The sequence below is a fragment of the Cyclopterus lumpus genome, chromosome 9 (genome assembly GCF_009769545.1).
Source record: "Cyclopterus lumpus isolate fCycLum1 chromosome 9, fCycLum1.pri, whole genome shotgun sequence".
NCBI classification, from domain to species: domain Eukaryota; kingdom Metazoa; phylum Chordata; class Actinopteri; order Perciformes; family Cyclopteridae; genus Cyclopterus; species Cyclopterus lumpus.
This window is the reverse complement of record NC_046974.1, coordinates 10,999,887-11,023,175: the sequence shown is the minus strand read 5'-3', so window position 1 is coordinate 11,023,175 and position 23,289 is coordinate 10,999,887. Positions and strand designations below refer to the sequence as shown.

At 40.3% G+C, this 23,289-nt stretch overlaps 2 protein-coding genes across 4 annotated transcripts in view; one reads left to right on the top strand and one right to left on the bottom strand.

Annotated features, from left to right (window-relative positions):
• The window catches only part of slc15a4 (solute carrier family 15 member 4), a 23,012-nt gene extending 15,130 nt beyond the window's left edge, over positions 1-7,882 (bottom strand). The window contains exons 1-6 of the mRNA XM_034542441.1: positions 7,589-7,882; positions 6,754-7,381; positions 4,905-5,197; positions 4,061-4,202; positions 3,761-3,841; positions 1,644-1,824 (exon numbers count right to left, since the gene is read on the bottom strand). Coding sequence (XP_034398332.1) covers positions 1,644-1,824; positions 3,761-3,841; positions 4,061-4,202; positions 4,905-5,197; positions 6,754-7,329 — 1,273 coding nt within the window. The 5' untranslated portion in view covers positions 7,330-7,381; positions 7,589-7,882. The remainder of the gene's footprint in view (positions 1-1,643; positions 1,825-3,760; positions 3,842-4,060; positions 4,203-4,904; positions 5,198-6,753; positions 7,382-7,588) is intronic.
• glt1d1 (glycosyltransferase 1 domain containing 1) lies at positions 7,832-23,289 on the top strand. Of its 3 annotated transcripts, XM_034542442.1 has the most exons (13): positions 7,833-8,397; positions 8,602-8,753; positions 8,889-8,994; positions 10,397-10,448; positions 11,375-11,411; positions 12,044-12,100; positions 16,949-17,047; positions 17,739-17,788; positions 18,543-18,589; positions 19,798-19,841; positions 20,283-20,398; positions 20,951-21,049; positions 22,583-23,289. In XM_034542442.1, the coding sequence occupies exons 1-13, from the start codon at positions 8,330-8,332 to the stop codon at positions 22,733-22,735; spliced, it is 1,080 nt and encodes a 359-aa protein (XP_034398333.1). In that variant the 5' UTR covers positions 7,833-8,329; the 3' UTR covers positions 22,736-23,289. The 3 variants fall into 3 exon arrangements, with proteins under 3 accessions (XP_034398335.1, XP_034398333.1, XP_034398334.1); XM_034542444.1 differs by lacking the exon at positions 12,044-12,100 and having other exon boundaries at positions 7,832-8,397; XM_034542443.1 differs by lacking the exon at positions 18,543-18,589 and having other exon boundaries at positions 7,895-8,397; positions 20,278-20,398.

Here is a 23,289-nt window from a genome sequence, read left to right as displayed (position 1 = left end):
AGAAAATATGACTTTAAATTGGAAAGTAGACACATTAGATTTGGTTCACAACTCTCTGATTGAAAAGGATGTTTTTTATGGGCTAAATCAGGCTTTAATAACTTGCTAGAACATCTGAAGACTCCCTCAACAAACTTTCTCATCTCTTCTTCTCCATGTTTATATAAAATAGGATGAGTTTAGTCCATCACCTTGTCCTCTCTTAACCTTAAAAAAAAACACTCAGATACCACACAGATGTCTTTCATCTATGATCTTACATTCCGTCGATCACTCACCACTTAATGTATGAGTGCTTGAATCAGCAGCTAGTAATATGTGAACTCGGATTTAAGATGAGCTTTTACAATATATGAAAATATATAATGCTTCTTTAAAGATAGATATTGACCCAAAAATTAAATACCGTGTTGTATACGTATTTGTCTGTTGACCACGTGGCCTTTTACACATTCTGCCGTTCGATGACCATGAAGACGCAAGCTTCTTAAAAAAACATTACTTTCTTGATTCTTTGTCTTTCTGAGTTTGTACTCATGGTTGAATGCACTTATTAAGTCGCTTTGGATAAAAGTGTCAGATAAATGATATGTAATGTAATTACTACCTTGATTGTGCAGATGAAGATTCAAATAACTACCCTTTGTTTTTCATACAATATAAATCTTATTTAGCATATCCAGTGTTGCCACTCATGCAGCATACACAAGCAAGATGGCTTCTCTGGGCAAAATAAGCACATTGTAAAATAATGTGAACAAATTAACAGGTGATTTAAGAGTTTAATATTAAAAATGAGCTCATCAGATTATATTATTTGCTGTATCTAAAATGTTTTTCTTCTTTTCAATTTGCATGAACAAAACAATACAATGGAATTGTTTTTCACAGTTCTTGTCAAACTTGATTCAGTGCATCATTAAGTCAATTGGCAATCTGGTTGAAGCACACCAGTCAATATCTAGAAGGTCACTAATGACAGAATAGTTTATATTCTATAAAAAGGCGGATGGATCTATTGTGCATTTGAGAAAAGGCCGTGGCTGTGGAAATATAATGTGTTTGGATTCTCAGGAGTGTTACTGATTTGCTTTCTTCCTGCCTTCGGGTATGTCTCTCAAAAGATTTGAGCCCAGATGTATCAATGCAGCAGCACCCGCTGACAGGCCTGGCTAAGACTTTATTTCCAAAATAATCCACTGTCTAGAAGTGAATAGGACTGAGCAGCGCTGCGGCATTCGGGAGCAGTCACTCAAGTAAGATGCCACAGCTCCCCCTGTGCTCCACAGGGCCAGTAAAAAAAAGTTTAGACTCAAGGACAATTCATACAACAGAGACAGACCGTCTGCCGAGTTCCACAAAAAGAAACACAGAAGAGGCCCCTACGAAACTCAGCCAAATACCTGTTAATCACACTTAGGAGATTAAAAAACACCTGAGCAACAATATCGTCAGAAATCTGTGTATTAGTACCACATTTCAAAAGTCCCACAAAAACAGTATTTAGAAATTTTATTAAAAATAATGCTGCTTTGCTCGTTGTTGTGGCATTTACCACAAGCACTAACTTTTTTGTTTCATCAGTGTTTGTTTGGCATACTCATGTGACAGCGTAGAGAGAACATTTCTGCTCTTGCACTCACCCGCTGCCACGGCCGACCACATAACAAAGAACATCCCCACTGCAATCCTCTTCAGAGAGGAGGGCAGCAGGCCACGGCGTTTCAGGATGGGGTCCACCACTTTGTCCTTTAGGGGAATCAGCATAAGGATGAGCACTGCGTCAAACATGGTGAGCCAGGCAGCAGGGAAGCGGAACGTCATCTGGGGGATCCAGAGAAAGATGAAGTAAAGCTGTTCAAAAAGCAACAACGCATGAAAACTACAGAGAATGTCAGTGGATTCTTAACCATGCACTTGTGTGCAAATGAGTATACGCTTGTGTGTACATGCGGCTTGACATTGCTTTGGCACCCCCAGGTGGTCAGAACTAAGCACTAACAACTAATGAAATGAAAAATGGTTTTCAGTTTCTAATGTGTCATTTGCACATACAAAGTGTACCTGACTGAATTCAAAAATAAAAGTTTTCAGCACAAATAGCACAGTACTATAATGTACAAACAGACTGGATGAAATATCAATCCGAGAAAGAAAAAAAATCCATTGTGAGCATACAAATGATCCACAAGTCGAGGCTCACAGAGTGAGCAATGAAAGACTGCAAACTGCTGGAGATGTTTTTTTTGCAATTCAAATTCCAAGTACCATCTGAGCTCCTGATCTGGTTTAACACTTCTGATAGCATCGTTTGTTCTCAAATTGAATTTCCATTTCTTAAAATAACCACTAGCAATCCATATGCAGCTCCTTTCCCTCCTTTTGTTTGTGCATTATCATATTCAAAATGATTCTTAAAAACGTGCTAAGAGAGCATGCTTCTTTTAGCAAGGAAAGCCTGGCATGGATGACAAAGGTGTCCCAGCAGGTCGAGGTCTGTGTATGATGTTCTGCTTTTTATTTCCCCAAATTGATTACATACATATGTATAGTAAATACAATATGCAATAACATAGTTATTAGGTTGGAGAACTCAAGGTGATAAAAAGTTAGAAAGAAAGAAGAAAAAAAAAAAAGGGTTGGAAACCACTTCTCTATGCTTCACAAGGCACCATAAAGATACATTACATGGGTAAATTAAAAAGTACAAATACCTGTGTAACGTAATTCAAAGAATTACTAATGCAGTCAAAAATCATGTCCCATACATTCATGGAGACATGAATTAATACCACTACATAAGAGTAGTAATCTGAGGATATCATTTTAATTATACCAAATTACATTCACTCTTGCCTCCCAGGTCTTCTTATTTGTTTTCTTGAAGATATAGTATTTGTTCAGTGTTTCCATTGACATGTGTCAGGTGAGATGAGGTGAGGGAGAACATCACAGAAGTATCTAATCTCACTTCCCTTTTGATGTTGAGATGCGTTGACGCTGGTAGGAGAAAAGGTTCAGTTTCATTTTTTATACTAGATAAACGGTCTGTGAAGGGGGAAAAAACGCCAATATTGTTCTTAAACACAGTTAAACATAGTGAGATATGAGTAAACTAAACGGACAATTTCAATGTCTCAGGGCATAGTATTGTGAACATTTAAGAATATCTACTCCATATATACACAGCACAAGCTTATATTGTGTGGTTTAAACGCAAGGGTTTCACTTCACATTTCCATGAAGTCAGTGCACTTCACCATCACCCCAAGCATGCCTCCTTAGAAAAGAACAGGCGTACTATACATACAACACTTCCTAGTATTTTCCAATTTCATCACTTTTAGACATTTGATTTTTGTGGAGCCGTCTATCTTGTGGAGTTACTGAGGGGCTTTCAGTCATCAAAGCCCTGCAGAACATAACGTACAATCTGTCAGAGAGACACGGGTACAGAAGCAACACTAGTCAGGAGGAATCAGTTGGAGGCGCTGCTTTGGAGAAGTACAGGCACAGCCAGGTTGCAGATCTGTGAAGCAAAGTCTTAAGTCCCAAGACCAAAGACAAACCTTTGCTGCTGCCTCCAGCTGTTGCCTACCAATGTGTGTCAGGGAAAAACCTAGTTATGAAGAGGCAGGTTTAAGCTCCAACACTGTCAATAGCTCAATAGAATGAAACGGTAGTTGCTTAACATGTCACTACACTGCTGCTATTCTTTAACGGAAAGGTACTGGGACTGAGTGTCATCACTTTAGGTTACCTGGTGGGAGTCAGCAGAGATGTTTGAGGCACTGTCAGGAATCCTCAGATGGAGGCTCTGCAGGACGTATGTTGTCTGCATCTGCAAAACAATAAGGAGATTAGAGTCTCAGTAGGAGGTAATTCTCCACTTGATGACCACCAGGGTGTCTCCAATAATGAAAAGGAAAATAATCTTCCCTTGTATTAACACAGGCATGTGCATAGGTGCATCCAGAAAGCTTATCTCCCCATATTAAATTACTTTATATAATGAATCTTCTAATGAATTTGGATTCAACTTAAAGTGGGTTGATCTTACCTGGAAGTACACTGTCCAGTATGGGATAAGGGCAAAGAAAACGGGGAGGATTTTCACCAGGGATTTCACTTCCTCTACTTTCTCTTCCGGATATTTCCCTCCATAGGTCACTTTGGCACTGTCTAGAAGGGTTGGTTTGTTGCTTCATGGAAGTAAAAGAGAAAAATAAACTTTAAAATACTATTTGAAAACTGAAGGGTGATTTGTAGAATAAAATAAACACATGAATAAACAAATACAGAATACACTACAATAATTCTAAATTCTTGAAATGCGAGACTTAATCAGCTCTTTTTTTGTGTGAAGACCTTACACTTACAGCACTTCTAGAGATAGGAAAGAAACTTTATTCTAAAGCCTATAATCCACATCTCTGGAGAAAATGTCTTAATATGGAATTCTTGAAAGACTGCAGGGATTGACCAATTTAAAACATTTAACGTCAAGTTTTTGAACCAAATTAGCTACTTTTGTTCAAAGTCAAGGAACAGCTCTTCAGAATAACTTTTCACCACAGGGAATGAAGATGAATGCCTGAATCAGTGTATAGAAAAGACTTATACTGGCGGGGGGGGGGGGGGGGGGGGGGGGGGGGTAGTCACCGCAGTAGTCACCATCCCACTTAACTTTGCCATGAAAAAAAGATACTCGCTGTTGGAAAGAGCCTTCCCATTGAGATTGATGAATGCTTTGCTACACCAGTAATGTGAGCATGCCGTTTGTCATTGAGGGAATGACTTTACCACCATTATTGCGGGACAATACAGTTTGATGTCATCTTTTTCCCCACCACTACATACGATGCTCTAAAATGATTGACACATAGGTGACATCCCACTCTCACCGGAGCAGGTTGGGCTCCTTTGGTTTCTTAGAACAGCAGGCGAAGGTCAGGATCTTGAACATATCCGTGAAGGCGCTGCCGTCAGCAGGCTTGGTGATGAAGACGGTACGGCCCAGAAGAAAGACCAGGAAGGAGATCCCGAGGCACACAGTGGGAATGATGTAGCCAAGCTCAAAGCTGAGGTTCTGCTGTATGTAGGCCACACCTCCCAGAGACAGGATGGCTCCTAAGTTGATGCACCAGTAGAACCAGTTGAAGAATCTGCGCGTGGCCTCTGGTCCTCTGTCTTTGACCTAAGAGCACATACAGTGCAGGATGACAGCAAACAATCATGTCATTGTAAGTTGGTCAAGCATACAGGGAGAAATTTTAAAGAAAAATATTTGCCTCATGGGAAAAACCTTGAACTGTAATTAATAGTGCAATCTTTTTGCAGCCCTACCATGGAAGCATGGAATATATATATAGCCATATGAAACTGGGAGACGTATAAGGCCACAACACAGGGAGGATGTTTTTAGAACGTAGGTGGGGGATAACTAAAATAACAGCAACTTTTTGTTTAGTCATGTTCTGCTTCCTACACCATTAGCTTAATAGAACTGCAATACATTTAAGTAAATGTCTGTAAAGGCAAATATTATTATTCTCATAATGGCATCGATACATTCTGCATGCAGTTATTCCTCTGGGAGGAAAAGATTGTATCATTGTGTGATTAAGTGGATATATCTTTTGTATACGAGCACAAAAGATGCTGCAGTACAGCTACAATTAACTAAAGGGGAGATAATGTCAGAGCATTCACAACAAGCCTATGCTGAGCATACATCTCTCAGGGGCTCCTCTCTGCAGTTGTGCACTGTCAGTTAAGAAAATAATCATCATCCTCAAACTGACCAGTGGATTGATATATGTTATACTAGCATAATATATTCTAAAATACATACATAGAGCAGGGTACTTTTATAGCTCATACATTTAGTTTTGACACAAGATCAATTAGTGTAAGTGGTTGTGTTAGGCCGAGCCTTTAGTAATTTTAGGACGATAGAAAATCTAATTTACTGTCTTGTTTCAGTGCTGACCCCCCATCAAACACAGAATATGATCAGAACATTAATATGCTCATAGGCTGACGACAAGAGAGGGCTAGCGGGGGGGAATATGATTAGTTCATATCATATTAGTTCAGCTCCCATTGCCAATTGTTTAGAACCTTCATCTGGAGGAGAATTAGCATGCCTTGAAGTGATGCAATTCATATTACATATTTAGTAAAGGTTATAACATGTTTGGCAACTTGTAGAATTACTTGTTGCTTGAGTCTCTGGCACCAGTAAAATGGAGCGGATTTATTCCATATATTGCTGTTTTTTTCTGTTGAGTGCCACTGTAAGATGTACCCGTTTCTGCGTTTCTTTTGTCTCCCTCCAATGTGTGGATTTTACTTGATGTTGTGTATTGTATGTATTTTTTAACATGCTCAAAAGGAGCATTGATAGAAACGTGAAAATCTTGTAATGAGCATAGTAGGCTCAAGAACTAATCATATTCCCCACGCTAGCCCCCTTTGAAAGGTTTTACCCTCTCATGGTTAGATTATTTTGAAAAAACAATGACCCCATTGATAGAAATACTTATAAGTGGCCATGGGGATCAAGAACATCCTGGTCTTAGTTAATTGTCATGCTTCAATTTAAATCCATCACATGATATGTCTGCCCTCCATGATGTTATACTGCACACCCAATCGTATACAAGCCCATGTCAGTAATCACATCTTCTTTCAGCATTCCATATTCACAACAGACTTTGAGAACTGAAATGAACATTGTTCATACTCTACCTGATCTGCCCCAAAGGGCGTGATGTTGGACTTCACAGTACCCACACCTAGTGCAATTAAAAAAAGGCCACCATAGACTGCTGGGCCACAATATGGGGTGCGAATAGGGCAGGTGATATTGCTTGGAAGGGTAGTGTTTGTGCTCAGACACTCAGCAGGTTGGACAGGAAAAGCCAACACCTCTCCACATAATTGTATCCTCGTGTCATCATTAGAAATAAAAGGGAAAAACAGCATGCCAAGAAAATACAGGATCAAACTTGAAGCAATTGTCCAGAATTTCCCAAAGTATGCATCCGCCAACCAGCCCCCAAATGGTGAAATCAAGTAAGTAACGCCCATGAACATCAGAGGTGTCTGGCTGGCCTGAGTGCCCTCCCAATAAAAGGGACTGCTATTGAGGAAAAGGACCAGGTTGGACGTGATGCCGTAGAATGCAATCCTCTCTAGTGATTCAGCCAGCAGGATGGCTGCACATGCTAGTCTTCTTCCCTCGAAAATTGATGGGGGGGGAGCTCTGCTGTTCCCAGAGTCCAGCAGAGGGGTGCTCTCGTTGTCGTCCCTGGTGTTAGCCATTCTCAAACAACTTTAAAAGGTGTATTAAGTTAGTCTTGATTGGAGTTCAAACCTGTGAAGAAAATACAGAGGAGCTTAACATGTTGGTTAAACGTTGTCATCGAGGTTAACGAAGAGAAAACCGCTACGTTGGCTTTACGGAACTCAAAACATGAATTGTCCAAGCAGAGCCCCCTTCCTCCTCGTATAGTTCTAATAAATAACGCTGCAATCTTTTAATAAGCTAGCTTTAGCAATACGACAGTTTGTTTTACGTTACCTTTATGTATCCGAATACGTCTTAGTGGTCTTCAAATATCCCCATTAACATAGTTAGATGTTAATTTACCGCTCAAACGTTTACTTCGGGTCTTCTTAAATCAGTACTTTGTCTAAGCAGAACTGGAAGTCAACAGAAAACTGTGTCACAGTACTGTCGCGTGACACACCGCTCGCAGTCAACAAACCGTCACGCTCGCGCTGCTCTGCAGGCGATCTGAAAAGTGAAAAGTACCCGACGAGTCCCGTAAAGGAGGCAGCTGCGGCCCATCCGTGTGGTTTGGAAGTTTGTTCCGGTTACGCAGACGTACCATCGAGAAGGAAGTGACTTCTTTTTTTTCTTCCGCTGATTATGGCTTTGACACACATGACAGCAGTATGCTCTGGCTGGTCTTTTTTTTAATTTTTTTAATGTAATTGTTTTATATTTATATTTAGTGTAAACACAATGATGGTCTCGAGACAAAAACACCAGAATGTGGCCACCGTCATGTGTTTCCAGGGGATCGCATAGGAGACGGACTTGTAAACTTGAGTCGGTGCGCTGCCAAGCACCGAGCTAACCCGGCGGCGCTTGCGTCTCTCTTTGCTCGACGCGGAAACTTGCAGGCATGAGGTTCAGGAAACGTGACAGGAGTCCGGTTCACAGACTCTGCTTGCTGCCGTTTTCCAAACCTAGTTTTCACACATATTACACGTTAACTCACCCTGTCACCTCGTCAGAGCAGTCTTTAGTGACGATATGAAATTACTCTTCCTTGCTTGTCTCAGCCCCAAAACTGGAAACCACACTACAGCTGAGAGAATAAGGTAATTTGCAAAGTTGCTAAGTGCTAACAGCTGTTGCTCATGATTATTTACCTGGTGAGGCCTGTGTTAGGCAATAGTCGTGTAGTTGACTGTTAGCCAGAGCCATGTCAAAATGCAAAAAACAAGTTTAGTTTTAATGTTTGTAACTTAACTTAACTATCCTTCCTTCCTGCCAGCCATAGTCATATGTTTCTTTTCCTTTAGGTCCCACATTGAATCAGCAGGACACACCTGTGAGCTCAGAGATGCAGCAGCATTTCAGTCTCCTGCTGAGGTGGCAAATCTAATATCTCGACATCCTCCATTTGAGGGTGCACTGGCCATCCATCTGCACAGAGCAGGCAGCCTTCTCTTAGGTAAATATCCTTGCTGTTATATTATCTATTCACTTATCTTATTTGTGTTTGTCAACATACTATTGGGCCTGCAAGTTGCTACCTGTCCCAAAAAATGTCAGGACTTTTCTGTTTTATGTCTAACCTTTACACCAGACATCCACGTACCCTTTGGCGTTATCTTTGGCGGAACAGATATAAATGAAGATGTGAAAGTTGAGCAGAAGCGTGTGGTTATGGAGCAGGTGCTACTGAAAGCCAGGTGATGTTGCTGCAAACCACTATTTTAACCTATCTAATTCCTAATCGCTCCAAATTAGGTACATATATTTGACTCCAGACCGACATGTTTTCTAAAATGTTGTGAAAGTATATGTGGTGTTCTATCTTTGGAGAACTGCAGTCACAATTTGCATAATAACAATGACATATATGTTTTTGGTCCCAATCCAGTTAGTCAAATTATTACATGAGCCAAATTATCTTTTGAGTCTGTTTGAAGAAGTTATGTGTTGTGAGTGTGACATGAATGTAAATATGTAAACATGTGCCGTCTTAATAAATCAATGATAGATTTAATCGACTATTGGTACCAAATATGCCAATAATGTATCACTTACTTCCTTTTATAGAGGATTGATGCAGACGTCCCCATCCTGAAGTACGAACAGGAAGTAAAGGCGATCATTTACACCTCTTAAATGAACTTGTCCATATGAAATCAAATTTTCTGAACTATATGATTTTCAGTCTGGGACATAATAACAAATCTTGTGTTGCTTTACAAGATCAAAACAAAGTTGTCACATGTGTGACTACATAAATCACTGTTGTGGCCGATTTTAAAAGCAATCATCCTTCTAGTAATGTAGATATTAAGAATTGCATGAATATTACAAAATATTAAAGAGAATTTTCACCATTCCTTGAATTGTTGGAAAGCATTTCAATCTTATAGATGGGTATCAATTATATTTGGGGAGAAAAAGACTGGATCCCTGTAAAATCCTCCAGAGCCTGGTACTGGCATGAAAGAATGAGGCTGAACCCCTGCTGGCCAACACCGGCTGTGCGGGTTGCTTGTTCTCTTCTCCTCGTGTTTAACATTGAAAAGTAAACGTGCACACACAGGCTTATCAATTTCCTGTCCTGCGCCCTAACACAAGACCCTGGTGTCTTCATTATCATTATGATGAAAATGCAGGAGATGGTAGGGCATCCATCCAGTAAATCTAGGGATAATTGCCTTCTGGGAGAACGGGGGAGATTCAAGTCTCAAAACTTCAAACATCTAAATCCGCGCACCTCCCGCTGCTCGTGCCTTCTCACACAAACCTTGATCATAAAATTCAGTCACCACTCTGAGCCCGTTGGCCTATTTAATAATGCACGCAAATTAATATCTCCTCACTGTTCTTTGCTCTACATTCCCTTTGTTTTCCTCTTTGTATTCTTGGTGTATTCATCCTTAAATCCTTTGCCTTCAAACCACAAGCAGTTCCTCTGCTCTCACGTGTTCAGCCCTAGCTTGGAGACTTTTTTTGTTTTACTCTTGTTACCATTGCTTGTAAAAGGCTAAAACGGTAGCAATGAAAGTTCTTGTTTAACAGAAATGGCTTTCAAAGAGGTGATAATAACAGTTTTCCTTTTTTTTTTTTTATCAGGTTCGCGGTTGCATTTACGGACAAACTGAAAGAAGAGGCAGAGTTATTTTTGGTACGATTGTACTCTCGTATTTTAATAATACAACTGCATTAGTTTATATCTAATAAGCACTGATGCTTGCATGACATGTACAAGCCACTGTATCATGTGACATATTGTGGTTACAAGTTCTACTCGGATAAGTTTTACTAGAACATGTTTGTATTGTGTGTGTGTGCGCGCCTAATTTAATATGCTTATGACTGCTGGCTATGCTGAAACCCACTCCCCACATAAGCTAACCACCTAACTGACTGTCATAAGTAATATTTCAACATAAAAAAAACATTGACCTCTGTATTTCAAAGCCACTAAGAAAAATTGAGTAGTGAGGGGAAAAGCTTTTTGTTTGCATTTTACGGCACATCAACACCCAACAGAAGCCTGACAGCTTCAATAGACACAACAGAAGGGCTTTTTACAATACAAACACAATATCCTGCCCTGGCCCGTAATAGTATGGCATTAAAACAATATTAACGTGTTTTATTTTCAGATTAGATTCCAGCCGTGTGCTGCAGATTGAGGCGAGTGGCATGCTTTATCTCTGCCATTTAGTGCTGACAGCAAGCAGACAGGACAGGCACTGAGAGGCATCGCCACGCTTTTTATTGTGACAGAAAACACACATGGGGATGAATCTAGTGTGATAGCATCCAGTCAATTTCCTTTCCATCCTCTCTGATTTATTTTATCTAAGCAACTGCTTTCCTGATTCTTTTAAAGTTTGGATTTTGATTAAATACGTTTGGAGCACCACAAGCATTAAGTGGCTGTTTCTTTTGTGTGACATGAAGAGAAAGAAGCACAGTGGGTAGTAATCGTGTGTACTTTGTATAAACAAACACTACCAATAATTACTGATTGATTTAAAGCACTTGCGCATCTATGTTTTTATACGTGTTTTAACCCGAATTTTCCAATGTCTTTCTCTGAAGCTATCCCAGAGCAGTAAAATCTATGTCCAGCCCCAAGGTAAGCTCTGCAGGAGGAATATTCCCGCTTGACACTGTGCATCCCTGTTTTGCCATTTAATTGTGAATCCGCTTTATTATCATGCTGTCTACAGTACAAAGTTGTTTTTGCTCTTTCCATTGGCCATCGTGCCATGGAGGACAGCCCAAATCACTCCTACATGTTGTTTCCCACCAGAAGCCTTTTTTGGCAAATGGTGTCCCTCCATAGATTAGAGGAGAGCTGTGGGTCAGCTGCGTCACTGATCCCTGACCAGTGGAAGTTTAGCTCTTATGCTTGTCCCTAGATAATGTTCACACTGAAGTGCTTTTGACATGAACCAAACATCATAATGTTTTGAAATGTGAATCTTGTTTCTTTATTTTACATACAGAGATTAGAATAATATAAAGTTTCCACACAAACTAGGAGTTTTATACAAATAACAGTTGAGAAGAATATTAGATTTGTTCGATAGACCTAACTTTGAGTGTCGCATAACAAAGTTCAAGATCATAAAAAACAATTGTGGACTTATTTATTTATATATTTAACTAAAAGACACACATTGATATACATTGATAATGATTGCTGGTTTTGATGTTCAGTAAAGGCTTTAACATGGAGACTGTGCCTTGTACTTAATTTTAAAGGCATCCAGACGGAAGTGAGTGAGAAATTCCACTGGGCTGAATTCTTGAGGAGCTCAGGTACTATTACTGCTTCAACTGGTTGTCATTCCAGCTATTGTCTCATGAGAAACTTGATCATCCACAGGCCTCATTGTGGACAATCTTCACGTTTGTTTTTTTAACTTTCTTTGCTTTCTAGTAGAAAATATTCCTCATGAAAGCCATTTTGAGGGAGGTCTTCAGATCATAATGGCTTTTTTGGTGTAATGATGACCCTTTTATAGCAGGGCTGAATCATACATTTTGAAATTACTGTGCAGGTATTTGTCATATCAATCAATCAAACCTTTATTTCAGACTCAAGGTCCTGATAGTACAAAACATTAAATAGAATAAAATACATACAAAATCACAAGTAAAATACATAGAACTACGAATGCCTTTATAAATAGACAGCTGTACCAATGTCTCCACAGCTGGGACTGGTAGTGTGTAGTACTAAACTTTATGTTTGATTAAACCAAGATGATTTCATTTTCAGAGTCATTCACTGGGCAGATGCATATATACTGTACATACGATTTCTTAAAACAGTTTGGAAAGTATTAACTCCTGCAGCCACAAACATTTCACTGTCTCTACTCCATCTCGGTCTCTTCAGTAATATTCTCATAGCATTATTATTATAAGCTACTTGTAGTCTCTGTAAGCTTGCTTTTTTGTAATTAGACCAAAAGTGTGCAGTGTAGAGAGGTGGACAATATGCTCTAAACAGAGACATCTTCACTCCCTCTGTACATAAATCTGCATGAGAGAATGTTTTCTATAGAAATCTTCATCATCGGTCATCTGTTCTGTAATAAAATGTCCAAGATATTTGACCTCATCATAGACACGAGGTAATTATCAGATTATCAGTCAGGGAATTTTAGACGTGTGTCCTCTACAGATCAAGATGGCACCCTTACTGGCATTGTATTTGATTTCATGTTCCAAAGACAGTACATATAGTAAGGAGCTGCTGGAGACCAGCACTACATGGACTAAGAATCACAAGATCATCTGCATACATAATATGATTAACTAAAGTATTACCAATCATGCACTGAGTATTACAGGCAATATATAGATTTAAAAGAACTGGGGACCAGATCCCCCCCTTGTCGGACCCCATTGCTGTCCCAAATGGGGCTGAGACACTTTGGCCCCATTTAACTTACATAGTCTGCTGGGCATACCAGTAAGCCATAATTCTCACAATGCGTTTGGGGACACCTCTTTGACTCAATTTTACAAACAATTTTCCATGATTAACACAGTCAAAAGCTTTGGAGGCATCAATAAAACACTGATGAGTTTTGACCTCTATATTTGTTAACAATTTCCTACTGTATTTTAGCTTAATATTTTTTGCCCAACAACAACAACTTGTTATTGGCATGTCTCATTTTTGTCAGTCTGGTCGAAGCCTTATTAACACGCTGAAAATGAAGCTTAAGTTTTCCATATTGTACATGAATGCCATATTCTAGACTGCATCCTCCTCTTCTTTCCTCCACCATTAGTCATAGATTGTGCAGTGCAGTGGAGCCCCGCTGGGAGCATGATGGGGAATGCATTTATACACCCCCTACCTGAAAAGTACCAATCAGAGCATAAATGTACTCTGCGCTGTGTTCAATGCATCACTGTGGTTGTCAGGGAGGCCAGAGTTTTGTCGCAGAATTCCCTTTTCCCTTCTCTCCTCCAGTTCTCAAACTCCCATTTGAATAGCTCAGTAAATATGCACCGTTACTCAGAGCATCATCCCCACAAACAGCCCAGACTTGAACAATTGCATGATGATGTCCATCCCAGGTGCTCATATAGAGCAGCGTTGAATACAGACAGCACCAACTGATTAATAGCTCTCCGACGGGTTCATTTGTCACCACGCTTCAGCAGTGCAAGTAATACTAATTGCCCACAGTCACTTCTCCATTTGTTGTACTGGAGATAGGAGTCAAAACTACTGTGCTTTCCCTCAGTGATGTGATGAAAGTGATATGACTTGTGGTTGCTTTTAGTGCTGTAAACATTGTTCTAGTTTCTGCGTATGTGCTGTCTGATTGTGGATGTGGGTCAGATGGTGCTTTGACAAGGCAACACATGCTCTGGACTATTACCTTTTATGTAATAAGGATGATCCCAAGACACAGGAACAGTCAAATAAATGAGAACTGATCCTCCTATTGTAAATTTGTTTTTTTTTTTATCATGAAACTGCAAACTTTGCAGGATCATTGTTTAGTTGTCATGAGGTGGTCTTTCTGCAGTCTAAAAGTTAGATGTCCCCTTTTGAACTTTGAACCTTCAACAATCATTTTCATAATGTTTTCGTCTTCCTCAAACAATAGCACAGTCTGACAGAAGTGACTCCAGCAGCAATCTGCATTCTGTGACATAAATGTATCCTTACTAAAAGCAGTTATATATCTATATACAGTATAGGCTGTTTTTAATGAAGGTGTGTCAAGGTTTGAATGTTTGGATTCCGTACATCATGTAGGGCTCACTGTAAAAAGACCTAAGAGTTGAGTCACTGAGGGATGAGAGGGAACGAGCAGGGGGTCTGTTGTCACCTTGTCCAGCTGCTTGATCCTCAAAGGATAGTATGCTTATTCAATATATTACACAGGGAGCCTTCAGTGAAGTCTGTATGAATTGATTAAATGTAATTTAAAAATCAGAAGACAAGGTTAGGTGTCAAGTGTAATGCCTATTATCATCCTATAGTGTGGCAACATGATTAGGGAACAATGGTTGTGCCACAGCAGGCATATCATGTGTTAAAGTGGCCTTGTGTTCCTTGGTAATTGTATTACATTGAGGAATTTGCAGTTGTGTTTATACAATTCTAAGTAATGTATTATTCATTTAGTCAACTTTGTGTCTCTGCTCTGATATCTGGCTTCTCTAAACCTGTAGTCCTGGTGTGGTGAGAAGGAAAATAGACCAATGACTTTAGGACAAGCACCTGCAACTTGACACAAACTATTTTCTCTTTGCAGCTTGTTAGGAGCTTTAAAATATTCTCTGGAATTCAGATAAAAGCTATTTATCAGCTTCATGTTTCTCACCTGTGAAGCTTTGTTAGCAGATGTCATTTTGTTCGTTGGTGTTTTTCATTTTCTGTTCCAGCCCCTGCCGTATCTGTTCTCTGTATCACCCTGTGCCAGACAACAGATTAATAAGGGCTCTTCAGTTAGATATGGGCTGCCATAACCATGTGCGCACACATACTGATTAAAGCATTAGGGGGTTGTTCAGAATACCCTTCTGAAATCAAAGGCAAATGAACAAAAATGAGGATTGCATAGAACTCACAGAACTGCAAAGGGAGAGAAAAGAGTGCTTCCGGCACAGCAGATGATTTGTACAAATTTGTGTTTCTCCCCCGAGGAAAGATGAATTGCGTCGTTAGATCCAAAAGGATATTTCTTTAATGATTATTTCTTTGAATTTCCTGCTCATTTCGACATATCCGTGCTCTTGATTCCATCCTCCTGCATCTCTTTGCGAGGTAGTGACATGTTTGTTTCCCTCAGCTGATGCGCGCTCTCTCATCATGAGAATCAATGCGGGGACGTTCATTACTTCCCGCAGATGAAGAGCATTTTTGACAATCGGTTCCTAGGATCAGGGTCATTGCCCAGACTCCACACTGTCATTTTAAGATGCTTTAATAGCATTAAAAGAGCTGCCTCAGCTTCTTGATCTGGGCTTATCCGGCAGCAGGGGATTTCACTCAACTGTCACTGTGTTCTCAGCACGTGATCGTGTCTGTCTGGTATTATGTTCAAAATGGTTTGTTTCTCGATTTGTCACAGACACTTTCAAAATACATTTTTATTATTGGCTTATTTTGTACTTCCCTTCAATGTGGGTTCAACAATGCAATCAGTACTACCTCTAAGTGTAGGATTTATCAGTTTGGATCGTTGTCGAGCATAATAGGTCAGGGATTAAAAATTGATGTTAAAACGTCCCTCTACATCTGCTTGTTTTAGTATAAAGAGACCGTGGCCTTAACGTGTTGCCTTTACACCAACCTCACTTTAAGCCATGAGTCATGAGATTTGGTCCAGACATAAATGTAATTATTTTGGGGACTTAACTTTTCATCTTGTACCATCCTCGGGTCAACATTTGATGAGCGCGAAACACGCTTTGTGTTATGTGATTGTCTCCATTCCACAATCTCTTGTTTTGATGATCAACATGTTAGCATTTTCATTGTGAGGATGCTAATCGCTGTCCACTAGTCAGCTGTGAAGGGGATTTCATTCAACCTCCTCTATAGATACTTTATAGAGGAAGTATGTTGTAATCTATTTAAGTTCAGCTTCTGCTAATTTGTGAGAAGTCAAAGGTGTGTGTGTGTGTGTATCGTTGGTATCAGGACTTGTATCTGTTGCTTTTGGGAGGTCAGGTGCAGAACAGTAGTTGTTGGCATTGAGCACCGTTGTGTGCCAGTTTCTGATTAATCTCTGGATTTTAAGTTGGATGATCTGGCAAAAGAGACGATTTAGTGGCACTCCCTCTTAATTGGAGCACGGTTCTCAAAAAGTGAAATGTTGTCAGCGTGATGTTTGGTAAGCTCCTTTTATTCTAAGACTGTTCAGTGAGCGAATTGTCACCCAAACCCTGTTGCGCTGTAGTTATGATGCCACATTACACACTGATTAGGCTGCAACCTTCAAATTTATTCAGCGGCCTATTTCCCCGCTGAATGTTACAACTCTGATCAGAGACTTGTGCGAGTACATTAGTCACTGCTGTCTTATTTTCCTCATGACCTTGGGTGATGTATTGCTTGAATTATCTGCCGACGTACTCGGGATGTTCACTATGCAGTGTTTTGATATTGTGCTGGCTACTCTCCAGGTGTGAGCAGTGAGCCTGTGGATGAGCTGCATGTCTTCCTGTTGGTCTGTGGTCTCAGAAGAGTCAAGGACCCCCTCTATCTGGTGGAGATGTTTTCAGGTGAACCATCTATTTTATAAAGTATATGCACTGGTAATGAAAAACTCAAGTCAAATACATTGTCAAATAATACAGCAAGTGGCCCAGCTAAAACAAAGGGGAGGGCATCTCATGCCGTCATGTTTTCAGCAAGTTCAAATGTCACGTAAACTCTCAAATTGCAAAGCCTTTCTGACTGCTTTCCTGTGCTAGCTTGTGACAGAGGCAATGGCCGTGTCCTCATCAATTAGGAATGAAGTAAGATCTCCGCGGTTGAGTTTCAGATAATTAAAACATTTATGTGAAAGTGCAGTGAGATTCTCCCGACAGCTCAACAAAGACTTCTTTTTATGATGACTATGTTCTATATCTTATGTGTCTAATATATTCAACTTTGAGATCCAACATCCGTGGGCTCCTTTTTTTACATCCTATTTTATTGTTTGTGACTTTCTTAACACAACGTGAACGTAATAAGACACGAGAGGGCTTACAATTGTATATTGGTGTTTCAGCCAGATACGAGAACTAAATGATTAGATTTTCACATGTCTATATTTGTAAAAGAAAAATACAAACATAGGGTGCACTAAGCAAGTTTGGATGTAAGGATGTTGTGCAAACACATCTTTAATGCTGCTGCTGTTAATTTATTTCCTCAAACGGTTGTGTTTTTGTTGACATGACCACTTTTTCTTTTTCCGTCTCTCAGAGTGGCATCGTGAGAACCCGCTGAATGTGTTGGTCGTGATTGGGCCACGGGTAAGTACACATTATACCTGCCATGTGTCTCCCTCTGTACCGTGACATTCTGTGCTATCGAAATAGAAACCTTCCCTGGGAATTCAAGCGGCCACTAATTGGATATAGCAGAGATACTGGCTTTAGCTGTTTAGCTGGAATTAACAGGCAGCGCCAGGAAGAAAAGGCAATCTTCTGCAAACAGCGCGAGGGACAGCAGCACAGGTCCTGTTTCTTTTTGTCTAACTGGCTGCCTGCTTGATACATTGATGAATTGCTTTCTCCAGTTTAGCACTTGCCTTTGAGCTGTAAAGAGCGATCTCTGTGTAATACTTGAGGATGGGCATATATTCTGCAGATGTGCTGCAATTGCAGCCGAAGCGGTTGACCCACACCCTCATGCTTTTGTCCTGTGTATCATACCTGAAGACAAATGTACATACACAAGCACGATGGCTTCATGTCGAGCTCGTCACATAATTGAGGGGGGGAAAAGCAATTGATCTCACAGTCGGCTATAATTGACGATATTCATAAATCAACCAGACAGTCAAATCATAGGAGGGAGGTTTTTTTTTTATACATTCACTGTAGAAGCTTTGACTGATTGCACCTTGTTAGAGTGAAGTTATATCCCAGCAAACAGCAACAGCCTCTTACAACTGTTCTTTTGTTCCCGTTGTTTTATTTCCAGGCTCTCACTCGTTGTTTTCTCTGTATGTTTGTCTTCGTCTTTTCTCCCCCTGACTTGCTTTGATTTGACATCAATATGCAGTTATTTAGTATTTGTTCTTTCTTTCAAACAGTGATGTCAGGCAAAAGGTATGTTCTGCTTTAGAAAAAACAACTCAATTAGACTTGGCCAGGGGCTTCTACACTGCCTGGCTGCCGCTTCTTGTCCGCTATGCTTTGTAGATGAATTTGTTCAGTGGAAGCGCAGACGTGTGATTCATCTCGACACCCCTGAATCACAGGGAAAGCATGTTTGTTTGTTTGTTTGAGAAATGAAAAGCCATATAATATTATTATTATTATTATTATTATTATAACAAACATGTATGACCGACAGATTTTCCCTTGATACTTTAAAGGATTCCACTTTTAAACATAAACATCATTCAATCGATTTAATGAAGAAACCGTAGGTCCTAAAATTGCAAGCGGAGAATCAGACATGCTTTGCTCTGGCTGCATGACGTACTATAAATCCACAGCTCCTACATTCTAGTAATAAGCACTCTGGCTGCATGACATCTGTCATCAAGAGGAGAAATCAGGTCAGTTTGTCAGCGATGACACATCTCACTCATCTGTACCTCCTATCAAGCACCATGTGCAGCATATTCTGACTGAGTACTGACTAAAACCAATCCAAAGATTATTCTAAAAATTAGCTCTTGGGATATTTGCGTGCAAATATCAGTAGCTTAATAACTTAAAATAATGCGTCAAAAATTTAATAAAATGTAATTATTCCCTGGAAGAATACATATTTATATAGTGTATGCCTTCCCCTTTTGACTGGCCACATCCTTCTGCTCAGTTTCACCAAGAAATAGTATTCAGAATCAGTACAGTGCTTACATCATTTGTGTTTGTTAATACAGCCTTTATCGCAACCTATCCCCTGCTGGTTGTACAATGGCTGCTAAATCCCAGATTACACCAGAATACACTTTTTTTTTTCTCAGTTCAGATTCTTTCATTTTAATGCGCACATGCTTTAAAGCAGATTTTGTGTAGAATTTCCATGAGCTATGACATGAAAGCAAAACAAGTAGGAGCTTGCTTGGCAGAATCTTTGACCTAAATTGCTATGCCTTGACTTTTCTGTGGGCATGCTAATGCACGCAAATCCCACATTGCAATTAATCAGATTGGCCACCCACCCCATCCCACCCTGACCCCAATCTCTGAAAATACAGGATTTTACAGAGAATGATTTGCTCTTGATAGAAATTATTAATTGTGTCATTGTTTGCATTCCATCCTTCAGATACTTGTCTTTGTAATGTTTCTCTCTCTATTAGATTGATCCTGTGTTTACCGTTGAAGTGGAAGCTGTTGTTAAAAAGTAAGCTTTCTTTTTTGAGTTTTCCTTAACGGTTATAAACTCGAGATGTGACAATTAAGACTTTCCTTTCCAAGAAATGTGAAGACAGCTTATCTCACTATTTATCCTATGTGGCACAAAAATATCTATGCAAATGTAGCTTGCATTTATCTTGACATAATGCGAACAGAATGAAAATCGGAGGTGAGCACCAAGAACCTCTCCATTTTTTTTTAGCTGTCCTCCCACTCATGAGTCTTAGCTGATCTTTCAGTTTTTCGCCAAGGGCCACAACACCACAACAGTATTCTTTGCGGCAGGAAACTGCCTTCTCTGGTTTACCTGGACACAGTGCATCTGTGTTTCCATCCCTTGGCTTGTCACTGCCCTTTAGCATCATTCACGCCTCTGTTAGCCCTGAGTCACACAGAACTGAGCTTTTCCGCTGCTTCTGCAGAGCAGCAGGGGTCTTCTTGGCCCAGGAGAGGAGCCAACGGGAGCTTCATGCTGCCATGAAAAGGTGCTTCACCGTGGTTAACAGCTCCGTCTCAGAGGGCATGTCAGCGGCCATCTTGGAGGTAAACATCTTTAGGGTCCATGGGTAACTGGACAATAGCATGTCCTTCCTGACTTCAGTAATTCAGCTGATAAACACAATTTTATATTGTTATAGCTCGTGCATTGTGCAGAATATTATGGTAATTTATCAAAATGTAAAATGAGAATTTGCCAACCAAAGCCCATGGAAAGATTTAAACCGAGTGAATATTTACAGGAGTTCTTATCTCGCTGTTTCTTGCTCTGCTACAATGTTATCTGACCACTTCAGGGACAATTACCCACATGAATTGCTTGACTGCAATCTTCCCATTCCTGAGTGAGCAAAACCTGCAAATCCACTTAATCTCTTTTAAACACAGTTGATTAAGACAATCCACAGTGGGCTTAAAGTCTGATTAGTATGTTAGCGTGTTGCACTCAACAACCTGCTATATGTATTAGCAGCTACAGGTGGTTCATTCTGTAAGTAAAACCAAGGCACTGAAGGGCAGAATGGCTGCGCTGTACAACTTCCAAGGTGCTTGGGTGCGACAGTGACTTTTAAGCATTTCATGTCTCTGCTCCAACAGGCCATGGATCTCGGGGTACCTGTGTTGGCCAGGGACATCCCAGGAAATGCAGCCATAGTGCACCATGAGTTCACTGGCCTGCTCTACTCGTCTCCTCAGGTATGGTGACCGCATGCGTTAAGCCCCATTAAGCCGTCACATTGACTGTCTTGATGGACTACAGAGAGGATATACTGCATATACACTGTAGCCCACAGCTAGTCCTGTCACCTTAAGCAACCAGACAGGTGCTTACTGCTAATACTGTTAGTAGAAATGAAGCACTTTATCAGGGTGACTTAAGGTTGGGTATGTCCCCTTCCTGGCGGAGATTTATCTTAAAAGGTCACGCAACTTGAAGTCGGAAAACTTTACATCATTTTGTAAAACTTTGTACCATTAGTCTAAATCTAAAAATAAAACAAAAGTAGCAGATGTTTCCCCAGGTACTTAGATTAGGAACAAAAAGGGCAGCCTTCAGGAACGGGGTGAAGATACCACATTACCATCTGATCTATCAGGAGGTTTGATGCAAAAGAAAAGAATATCATGGTTTAAGGGCTTGATCGCGGTGCTGTCAAGACACCATGCTCTTGTGTGATGTTGTTGTGAGGGTGGAGATAAGTCCTCTCCGGGAGAGGGGGGGGGTCACATGTGCTCAGCTCAGCTGCCAGGAGGAAGCACTCACAGATGGTTGTAGCGACTTGGCTGGATAAACCATGACCTCAGCCAGGACCGATCGGCAGTCAGTGCTCGTCTTTCAGCCAACAATCTTTTCTGCAGTGGATCACACTCAAGACTTTTTCTGCATGCTTTAAAATCCCCCTTATTTTTGATTGACTGTTTCTTGTTCTTTAAGCCTTCAAAGTACTTACGAGGAGTGTAGATATCAAGAAGTGTGTCAAAAGAAGGAAACAACACATTAGCACTAGACAGCTTTAAAGAGAAAAATGGCACTTCCTGTCTGGTTCTATAATTTGGACTAAGAGTGAAATGATTATAAGCGTTCTGTTTATATATTGAGCTTTAATCCTGTTGCTGAGGATTTATAGCTCTCATATGGCCATACCGAGGAGCCGTGTCCTACCAATAGCCTCTCCAGACATAATCACATCACTTGAATGAAGTAAAGTGAATTGGCCTGCTGACGAGCAGTGGCTAAAACCTTGTGTGCCCATTGGTTCTCTTCTTCAGCAAATGTTGGCTGCCATGTTGCAGGAACACTTCAAACTTCTTTTGGAGGATTCTTTCAGTCTGCTGGGCCAACAGATGAACAACTAAGATTCAGGATGCCATGTGGATACATCACATCTCAGTCAATGCTTAGCGATGACACCATTACTCATTTCTTAATTATCTAATTTCCATCCCCATCTTCCCCTCCCAGTGTCCCTGGTACAGCTGGTGTGAGTGTTGTTGTCACTGTTTTTTTTCCATGAGCAAACAAGAGGTGGCTGCCATTAGGATTGACTGAAAGGGTCTATGGGACAGCCATATGTGAATCTGGTGCCACAAATATCTCCATCCTTTGGCAATTTACAGACATTTTTGAAGTATTTACTAATCTGGTCACAGGCTCTTATCTGAGTTTTGTTCCTGTGTCTTGGATGATCTTTCATGAAATGAGACTCGTTTGGCTTTTTTCTCTGCCAGGAATTTGTGCATCAATCTCAGAGGCTGTTGTCAGATCATGATCTGAGAGACAGACTGGTGAGGAATGGGAAGCGCTACGTGGAAGAGCATCACTGCCTGAAACGGGAGAGAGAAACCTACCAGCGGCTGGTGGACACTCTGCGCTGCGCGTAAGGTCACAGCCTTCAACCCCACTCTGCATACTTTCTCAGGAACTGCAACGACAGAGAGCAGGCCATTACACCAGCTTATGTATAGGTTAAATTATCATCGATGTCTTTTTTTCCCAGTCTTATAAGAAATCAAGCTACAAAGACACTGTACAAAATAAATCATATTGTATCTGCTCTGCCAGATTGAAATTATGCTGCAGGGCACTTTGAACCAAAGACCCAGAGTAGAAACGGTTGTCTTGTTAATATATTTGATGTATTTGAAAGTGATGATGTAATGTTATTTATGGTTTGGTATGAATATAAAAAGACATTGGTTCTCTGTTTATGCATTCTACTTAATAAAAGAGCTCCACAGGTTGTTTTTGTGTAGTTGTTGATCTAAAGATGTATTTTCATTCCCTCTATTGAGACAAAGTATCTGATTACTTAACAACATTCGATGTGCCATTCAATTTCGAGTTCTCCTCAAACGCTAAAACTGTTCCAGTCTGTATGCTACCGAATTATTTTTTAATAAGCAAAAACAATAAAGTTGGTTTAAAGGGCCACAAA

Bases quoted from the DNA above. Each gene is read 5' to 3' on its own strand.
- glt1d1 (XM_034542442.1), top strand. From the start codon at position 8,330: ATGAAATTACTCTTCCTTGCTTGTCTCAGCCCCAAAACTGGAAACCAC. The intron at 10,449-11,374 runs GTACGATTGTAC...CTTTCTCTGAAG, and splicing joins AAGAGGCAGAGTTATTTTTG to CTATCCCAGAGCAGTAAAAT. The intron at 17,789-18,542 runs GTAAGTACACAT...ATCAATATGCAG, and splicing joins TGGTCGTGATTGGGCCACGG to TTATTTAGTATTTGTTCTTT.